The sequence below is a fragment of the Poecilia reticulata genome, linkage group LG14 (genome assembly GCF_000633615.1).
Source record: "Poecilia reticulata strain Guanapo linkage group LG14, Guppy_female_1.0+MT, whole genome shotgun sequence".
NCBI classification, from domain to species: Eukaryota; Metazoa; Chordata; class Actinopteri; order Cyprinodontiformes; family Poeciliidae; genus Poecilia; species Poecilia reticulata.
The window spans coordinates 27,256,446-27,266,308 of NC_024344.1; the positions used below are offsets into that span (position 1 = coordinate 27,256,446).

Below are 9,863 nucleotides of genomic sequence, written 5' to 3' on the forward strand. Positions count from 1 at the left end.
GGAAATCTTCTGATCTGCAGTCACCAGAAAAAGCTTGTAAAACAAAAGATGTGAAATCCTGTTTTGAGACTAAAATGTGTTCTCCTGGATTATGGCAGAACAATTCCCCCATAAGGTAAGGTAATCTTATTTATATAGCACATTTTCAGCAACAAGGCCATTCAAAGTGCTTTACATGAGTTAAAGGGAAATGCAAACAAAATAACAAACCAAAGGAAAGAAAAAAGTGGAAAGAAAACTAATGTTCTAAAGTACACTGCTCAAAAAAATAAAGGGAACACTTAAATAACACAATATAACTCCAAGTAAATCAAACTTCTGTGAAATCAAACTGTCCACTTAGGAAGCAAAACTGATTGACAATCAATTTCCCCTGCTGTTGTGCAAATGGAATAGACAACAGATGGAAATTATTGGCAATTAGCAAGACACACTCAATAAAGGAGAGGTTCTGCAGGTGGGGACCACAGACCACTTCTCAGTACCTATGCTGTCTGGCTGATGTTTTGGTCAGTTTTGAATGTTGGTGGTGCTTTCACACTCGTGGTAGCATGAGACGGACTCTACAACCCACACAAGTGGCTCAGGTAGTGCAGCTCATCCAGGATGGCACATCAATGCGAGCTGTGGCAAGAAGGTTTGCTGTGTCTGTCAGCGTAGTGTCCAGAGGCTGGAGGCGCTACCAGGAGACGGGCCAGTACACCAGGAGACGTGGAGGAGGCCGTAGGAGGGCAACAACCCAGCAGCAGGACCGCTACCTCCGCCTTAGTGCAAGAAGGAACAGGAGGAGCACTGCCAGAGCCCTGCAAAATGACCTCCAGCAGGCCACAAATGTGCATGTGTCTGCACAAACGGTTAGAAACTGACTCCATGAGGATGGTACGAGGACCCGACGTCCACAGATGGTGGTTGTTCTCACAGCCCAATACCGTGCAGGACGCTTGGCATTTGCCAGAGAACACCAGGATTGGCAAATTCGCCACTGGTGCCTTGTGCTCTTCACAGATGAAAGCAGGTTCACACTGAGCACATGTGACAGACGTGACAGAGTCTGGAGACGCCGTGGAGAGCGGTCTGCTGCCTGCAACATCTTTCAGCATGACCGGTTTGGCAGTGGGTCAGTAATGGTGTGGGATGGCATTTCTTTGGAGGGCTGCACAGCCCTCCATGTGCTCACCAGAGGTAGCCTGACTGCCATTAGGTACCGAGATGAGATCCTCAGATCCCTTGTGAGACCATATGCTGGTGCGGTTGGCCCTGGGTTCCTCCTAATGCAGGACAATGCTAGACCTCATGTGGCTGGAGTGTGTCAGCAGTTCCTGCAAGATGAAGGCATTGAAGCTATGGACTGGCCCGCCCGTTCCCCAGACCTGAATCCGATTGAGCACATCTGGGACATCATGTCTCGCTCCATCCACCAACGTCACGTTGCACCACAGACTGTCCAGGAGTTGGCGGATGCTTTAGTCCAGGTCTGGGAGGAGATCCCTCAGGAGACCATCCGCCACCTCATCAGGAGCATGTCCAGGCGTTGTAGGGAGGTCATAGAGGCACATGGAGGCCACACACAATACTGAGCCTCATTTTGACTTGTTTTAAGGACATTACATTAAAGTTGGATCAGCCTGTAGTGTGTTTTTTCACTTTAATTTTGTGTGTGGCTCCAAATCCAGGCCTCCATTGGTTAATAAATTTGATTTCCATTGGTGATTTATGTGTGATTTTGTTGTCGGCACATTCAACTTTGTACAGAAYAAAGTATTCAATGAGAATATTTCATTCATTCAGATCTAGGATGTGTTATTTGAGTGTTCCCATTATTTTTTTCAGCAGTGTATATAAACTAAGTGCTCCTGTTCAGGGTTGCTAAGTATCTAATTCCATTTCTAAATGGTGAGTACTCTACGGGTTCTGATAAAATAAGCTAAAGAGTGATCTAATTCCTTTTCTGGGTTAAACGTAATATAAACTAAGCAGTGACTGTTCCTGTCAAGTATTTCTGGATTCCAAGTTCGTAGTTATTCTGATTCCATTTCTGGGCTGTATAATATTGATTGAAATAGTGCATACTCCACAATTTCTGATATTACTAATAAACTAAAATGATCCTTTTCTGGGTTAAATGGGGAGTACTCCACCTAAAACAAAAAAGAGGAAAGGACACATTAGGGAAAATGGCAACATTCAGACAAAACAAAGGGGCAAAACAAAGACGCAAGTGAAGGGCTAAGAAGGATACCCATCAACAGGTTGGAGATGGAATTTTTGGACACTACAGCTGGAAAAGATTATTGACGAGTAGAAAACATTTAAGACAGTAGTTAAATTTCCTAAAAGTACACATTATTCCGAGCAAAATCACCCTAATTTTTGAGGCTCAGACTGATAAAAGAAATTGCAAAAAATAGATCTTTTAGAATTTCAAGACTTGGTTAACATGCTAATGGTGACCTATTATGCTTCCTTGCATAGGAAGTATACAAAACATGTTCATTAAATGTTTTTGCACAAAATCACTCTTGGATAAGGTTTTGGTCTGGTCTGTTCTGCCTATTTTGAGCTCCTTTAAGATTGAGCTATTTTTAGGTCTCTTGCTACTATAAATCCAGATAAACTGCTGCTGGTCACGTGTCCCAACTCAACATTTACACTTGCATGTGAAAATGGTTGCAAACAGATGTGCAATTGCACATCTTTGAAAGCAGAAGTGGAGCCTCCTACACAATCAACAGGAGGCTCTACTTGGAGTCTCCTGTTGATTGTGTAGGAGATTTCTGACTTACTATCCAAAAACCAAGTGGTTTCTAAATAGTAAGTCAACAATAAAGCACTTGTCTTTTCCAGCAGCCAATATATAATGCATACAGCAGTAAAACCAGATGACCAAACGTTCTAGAGCTCAGTTAAGGTTGCTAAGCGATGGGCTGGGCTTGGCTGGGGCTGCTAGGTAACAGAGTGTCTGTTGATGTGACTTTAAAATCAGGAGGTTTTTGAAATGGTCCATGTTCTAGACACCAAAGACCATTAACTTCTTGCCAAAAACCGCTGGGTGTTTTTTTATTTTTAATTGCTTGGCAGTTGTGATTCAAATAGAAGTACAAAAATTTGCAAAATGTTGAATTTTGCATAACAGGCCCCCTTTAAATGAAAATCCAAGGAAGGACAATAAGAAAAAGAGACCAAGTATGGTTTAAGGTTTGCTAGAAAAAAAAGCATCTTTGTTTTCTCTAAATTAATATGGTTGCATGAGTTGCGATTGTGAGCTAGAATAGACATGAAACAGATTTCTGGAATAATGTTTTCTTAGGTGTAGGTTGTGTTGCACATTTATAGGTTTGCAGATACAGAAGACCACAAATTAGCACAAATACCTTAGATGAATTGTCAAGCAAAGAGATGGAGGGTTGATAAAACATGTCTATCTCAATCATGAACTCCTTTGCTTACCACAGTGTTCTGGAGTCAATTTAAGTTTCCATTGTAGCAAAATGATATGTTAATAAATGAGTAGACACTTTATATGAATAGTGTGCAAGAAAATAACATGAAGGAACATGACACCGTGTGTATGATTTCACTGCCACCAGAGGCGGTTTTCTGTGTGCCTTATTTTAGTAAGAAGGAACTGACGCCTCAATTAGATGACATCTTTCAGAATGTTGGCGAAGCAGTAGTCCATAAAAGCTTCAAAAACAGATTGTCCCACTTATGAGGGTACATTCCAGAGAAAAATACAATTTAACCAGACACTTCAAATAGGCTCTGATGCCGGGGGATGATGTAAGAAATTATGTGGATTAAATCATGCTAGAATTGAACATTTTGACTTCTTTACTTGCATCTTCTGCATAACTGAACTTCAACTACAAAATTGCTGCAAGGAAAAAAAATGGTGGATTCACAAAACTGATTAGCCGGAAGATATGACTTTATTTAGAAGTTCCACAGTAAATGTGGTGATGTCATAGACAAGAAAAATATTACAGTGAATAGAGAAAAATGAACAGACTGAAAAATACATCCCAAAAAACAATGTAAAAATAGCTATGCAGTACTACGAGAGAATACATTTTAACTTTTTGAACTCAGACACAAAGAACACAAAAAAATTAAGTGCTAAAAGAGTGAATTTTACATAAAATGTAAATTTTACAGGCTTTAATGGAATTATGCCAGTTTCATAAAAACCCATGTTTTTTTATAAAGGTTTTGCGCTCAGATGAGTTTTTTTTTCAGTCGTATGAAAATTAGTGTATTTCACAAAACTGTACATTTGTAGTGGAAATGCATCTACATACCTGAGATACATATTTCAGCTACAGCTAACATGTGAGCTGTAATGTCTTACAAAAACAGGGACAGAATCTTGCATGATTTTTAACATTATTTATTTGATTGTTTTATACACTGAGCATAAGCAGCATTTTTACAGCACATCTGATTAATGTCAGAGTTTACCAAATTTCCAGTGGAATCACTTGTGAGTAGACAGCAAGTCAAAAACAAGATTAAGACAAACAATAAAAGAACATTAAAACAACTTAGAATAATGTGATTAAAATTTGTCTCTGCAAAGTGACATTTCCTTTGTTGCTTTACAAACAAAAAGCTTCAATCATCAGCTTAGTAACTTGAATCTTCTGGCTTTGCTTTCTTTGGCTATACAGTGAGAAGAGGTCTGGTTTAGTTATAGTTCTGTGACAGTTTGTTTTGATTGTGAGATTAAATTTATTTTAAACTTATAAACAAGAAATAAAAGAAGAAATTACAGTTATGTTGAGAGAATCACTATTTTACTACTTTTATTTACTTTCATTTTGATTTCAGTTGGAAAGGCTTGACTAATGACCAATTGACATGTCATATTTTTGAAATTATTATCATCATGCACTGTAATTGTGCATCCATTTACAGTGCAACTCAAAGTCAGGTATTTTTACTTGAAATATGTTTAAACTTAAAGATTGATGAAGCGTAAGAGATGGGTGGAATGAGTGGAAAAATATTATAGATACAAGGAAAAAAATTCTGTCTTCTCATTATTCTGATTTTTTTTTGTGGCTCCATGTTTAAAACCAGTCACGTTAGTGACTCACCCACTGGCTCAGGGAATCCGTCCACACCAGCCTTTGATTTCCTTAAAGACGAGTCGAGTCAAAAACTGTGAAAAAAAAGAGCCACTATTCAGTTTGTGTGCAGTAAAACGATTACAGGTAGTCACCATAACAACAGACAGAAGCCAGAACAAAGAATTTAAACCACTGATATTAGAGATTTTATATGTTAGCACTACAGTAGCATTATTTCTGACCAGGCAGGCTAAGATGTCAGCAGAGATGAGCATGTAGAAAACATTGTTCCAGCCGGTGGGTGAGATCAAACCAGCCAACAAAGGACCCAACGCTGCACCTGCAAAAATCACATAAAAACATATTTGCTGCTGTCTTCAGTAAGCAGAAATGGTAACACTATTTGACGTGGTGTACATAAGACTGACATGACACTGTCATAAACATCAGTAAGTCTTCATGAATATTTATGACCGTCTTTTAATGGAAAGTTGACATTATTCAAAATGTCTTTGTTATGACAACTGGACATCAACCTAGAATCATCATTACTCATAAATTTGTCATAATAATTAATTATCAATATTATGAATCTGTTTGTTATTACATTATCATTTATTGGTAGTCTTAACTGTGACAGACATGAGGTCATTATAATTGTGTGATTAATATTTTCCCTTAGACATTGGACTTGTTACAGATGTCATTAAGTGTTATTACACTGTCAAAAACTTTAACAAGTCATTAATATTTCCCCCACCTGAAATAAAGTAGAACAAGTAGGATTAATAATAAACATGTCATTAAGTTTTATTGCACTGTCAAATGATTTAATAACAAAGTCATTACATCAAGTAAAATGAAACGAGTAGCAACAGTTATGAACATGTCATTAAGTGTTATTACAGTGTCAAATGCTATGCTAACAGAGTCTTATCACAAGTAAAGTGGAATGCAGTGGATTATTTATAACTACCATCACAGCTGTAGAACAAACCCTTTGTACGTTGGAATAAAACAAAAGATAACTTGTTCTTCAAAATGAGGGTTCAACTTCTGGTCAGTATATTGTAACTCTGAAATACTGATTAAAAAACTAAAACGGAATTATTTATTCTTTAACTTATGAAAAAAGTTTCTTTCAACAGTCCTAACATTTTTTTTGCTAACACTCTGAAAACAGGGAGATCTTCTTCTTGTCTTCATTTCCTGGAAGCAGCTCTTTAAAGGCATCCGAAAATGCTCAAAAATTATAGCTGTTCTTGCAATAGTTGTGGTCAGTGTTAATCATGGTGAAAACCTTTTCATGAATTCTAAATTGGTGAATCTCTTCTGGACATTCTCTTAGTGGGTGATGACTCGATTCATTGTGGTCACCTAAAAAAATGAATAAAAACAAATAAACAAAAAACAATGTGATCTTAATCCAGCATTTATTTAAATATTCAAAAAATGTCCCTTGCTGCACACTGTCAGAATGGTAGAGTGGCAGACAAGTTAACATGACTGGTTGTTATAAAGTGCAATACAATTATTTCTTAATACAAGTAGCATAATAACTGGAGCTGAACAAAATTATTCTGATCAAATATTTGTTTGGCAGAAGTTCATACAGACTGCCACTGTTGTTGTTCAAAATACATCATTTAATGTATAATTTTAGGCACATGAGTATCTATTCACTTAATGAGCATTTGAAAGCATTTCCAATCAGATACTCTGGCTTCTCCATGTTTGCAAGAAGTTAATTAATAAATAGATTGAACACCAGTTTTACATTGGACAACAATAGTTATCTAAACGTAACTTATTAAGTTGCTGAAAATGTGCTATATAAATAAAATTACCTTACCTTACCTTAACTCAGTTGGTGAATGTTGATTCCTGGTCCCCCTTCTGCACTTACTTGTCCCCGCCCACCCCCCTTCATCTGAAGAAAATAGTAACACACAAAAAAAATGACTTACCTAATTTTCCTGGGGAATATTTTATCTGCTTCTTTCTCTGGTGGTTGGTCCTCATCATCATCCTCCACACTCGTAGCATGTCTTCATTTAGCATCCTTTGTCGCCCCCCCAGCCCCTAACCATCATGTGTACTTAGGTTAACATGGGTCTTCATGTGGATAAAGTCAACAAAGCAAAAAACACAAGCACTGTGTCACATCAGCCAAGTTGCTAAATAAGGATAACTTTGACTAACATAGCAGCTCTTAATTTGCTCGATTAAAATTGGACGACGCTGAAGTTGGTTTCCGATTCTAGCTTCCAATTCGGGAAATGGCTAAAGGGCAATTCCACCTAATTTTTCACTACCTTCCGCATCTTTAATTAACTCTATCTTAAAAGCTACAACACCTAGACTCTTCAAACCTGGTCTGGATTATTCTGCTCTAATAGAAGAATATTTATAGCCATGTTAATGATTTGTGAAACCTTTTTCTGATTTGTGAAACTTCTAAAAAGAGCAATTTCACCACTTTTTTGTTTTAACTTGGTCCAGGTTACAGATCCTGATCTATCACATGGAAAGTGTGATCATATCTCAATACAGTAGCTAAAAGTGCAGCACAATATTTTTTTATTCATTGTTAAAGTAAAATTGTGAAGGTAAAAAGAGCAAACCTGAATATTAACAAAATACATTTATTTAGCATAATTTCTTCTGTACCCTTGTTGGCCCCCATCTAGAACCGCCCCTGGGCAGCAGGTCTATCATTAATAATTAATAATACACATCACATCAATACTAAAACCACAATGTGAAACTTAATCAATCATAGCAAAGTGTTCTGTATCATATCAGCCTCAGGAGATGATTGAGGGATGAAGAGATGGTGGTTCTATAGGTTCTGACCGGTAGTGTTCCTCTCCTGATCCATTCATACAGCAGCACACTGCGCCACCAGGGGCGGATCTACTGGGGTGGCATGGTGTGGCAGTTGCCACCCCAAATGAGAGCCTTGCCACTCTTGTTGCCAACCCAGCTGGCGACTATGAATTAAATAAATAGTTATGGGAAATCAGACATTAAGCGCATGAATCTCTTTTTTCCGACAACATTGAATGCAACACAATGTAACCTGACACCTACTGCTGAGTAGCGGGAAGTGCAAGAGGACAGAGCGCGAGGCAGCAGCATTGATAGGATGGAAATAAATTACTGGACTGGACATTACGTGACTTATCGTGCGCCACACATGCGCCATTGCTGTCCATTGAGCCAACATTATGGGTGGTCAGAAAATACCACAGTCATGCAAAGAATCTGAAAAATGGACGCAATATTTAGCGGTTAATTCAACCCTATGAATTAGATAACAAGGGCTTCACATTTAACAGGTGAGGAAAAAGTTTTGACTTAAAGAAAACATTGAACAAGTGAGCAGTGGGTCAGTTATGCTAGCCTAAATGGTGCTAGCCTTCTATTGACTTTGATAACCTTAACATGTGCTTCGCAGTTCGGTGTGTTTTGGTTCCGTTGGCACTAAAACAGGTCAACCCACCCACCAAGTCATCAGTAGAGCAGCTGTTTAAATCAGCTAATCAACCACCGCTGTGCTCAGGCTAAAACTTATTAATAATCACAATATAGACATTAAGCCTGACAGCATAATGTAACAGACTGGATGTTCTGTTTTAGTGTTTTTGCTACTTTTTTGTGTGGGAAATGTTTGCGTTTTTGTGTTGATTCCCCTGATCGGTAATCTCTGCTCTATCTGCTCGTTGAGCTGTTGTCTTTCAGTTGCCGTGGCAACGGGTCCATGTAAAGTCAACACACAGAGTGAGAAAAGGCAGAATAGAAGTGGTGTTTGGTTCTTCACCAGTTTATCAGCTTTATTGTGGCGCATTGCAGCCGCTGCAATTCCTAAAAGTTAAAAAAGCGACAAAAACTGAAGTAATCATCAAACTACGGCTCCTACAGCATATTTAAAATAAAACGATTGACCAATATAAGAGAAATTTGCCCCTTCTTGCATCTTGACAGAACTAACAGAAACAAAACTGTTTATAGATGTGTATCACAGAGAATTTATCAAACATCAGTTTTCTCCTCTTTAATTTAAGTCGTATTTAATAGATATATCTGATAAATGAAGGCGCTACGAATATTTTTGTGACAGATTTCTGCTCGTCCTGCATTGGGATAAAATGGTTTTCTGGACATAACTCAATGAATCACATAGCGACTAATAGGCACTGTCCAATTCAGTAATACATATCAATTAGCGGGAGAATGAAAGACAAAAATAATTAACTACACAATATTAAGAAATTGTATGTAATCCTCAGTGCTTCATGAAGCTCATTTTGAAACAATGCAAGTTAAAAACAGTATTTTGCAACAAGTAAATCAAGTAAATTAAGTCAAATGTTAGGTCTGTGCAAGCTAAATGTGAGAATGAGACGTTTTATATATATACTATATACAGTGGGGCAAAAAAGTATTTAGTCAGCCACCAATTGTGCAAGTTCTCCCACTTAAAAAGATGAGAGAGGCCTGTAATTTTCATCATAGATGTACCTCAACTATGAGAGACAAAAGGAGAAAAAARAAATCCAGAAAATCACATTTTCTGATTTTTAAAGAATTTATTTGCAAAATATGGTGGGAAATAAGTATTTGGTCAATAACAAAAGTTCATCTCAATACTTTGTTATATACCCTTTGTTGGCACTGACAGAGATCAAACGTTTTCTGCAAGTCTTCACAAGGTTCTCACACACTGTTGCTGGTATTTTGGCCCATTCCTCCATGCAGATCTTCTCTAGAGCTGTGATGTTCTGGGGCTGT

At 37.8% G+C, this 9,863-nt stretch overlaps 1 protein-coding gene across 2 annotated transcripts in view; it reads right to left on the reverse strand.

Annotated features, from left to right (window-relative positions):
* Positions 1-3,910: 3,910 nt before the first annotated feature.
* The window catches only part of slc37a2 (solute carrier family 37 member 2), a 67,063-nt gene continuing 61,110 nt past the window's right edge, over positions 3,911-9,863 (reverse strand). Inside the window, exons 16-18 of one of the 2 annotated variants that reach the window (XM_008428668.2) lie at positions 5,312-5,409; positions 5,097-5,161; positions 3,911-4,659 (exon numbers count right to left, since the gene is read on the reverse strand). In XM_008428668.2, coding sequence (XP_008426890.1) covers positions 5,105-5,161; positions 5,312-5,409 — 155 coding nt within the window. In that variant the 3' untranslated portion in view covers positions 3,911-4,659; positions 5,097-5,104. Of the gene's footprint in view, positions 5,162-5,311; positions 5,410-9,863 lie in introns of both variants that reach the window. The other variant, XM_008428667.2, reaches the window with a different exon arrangement.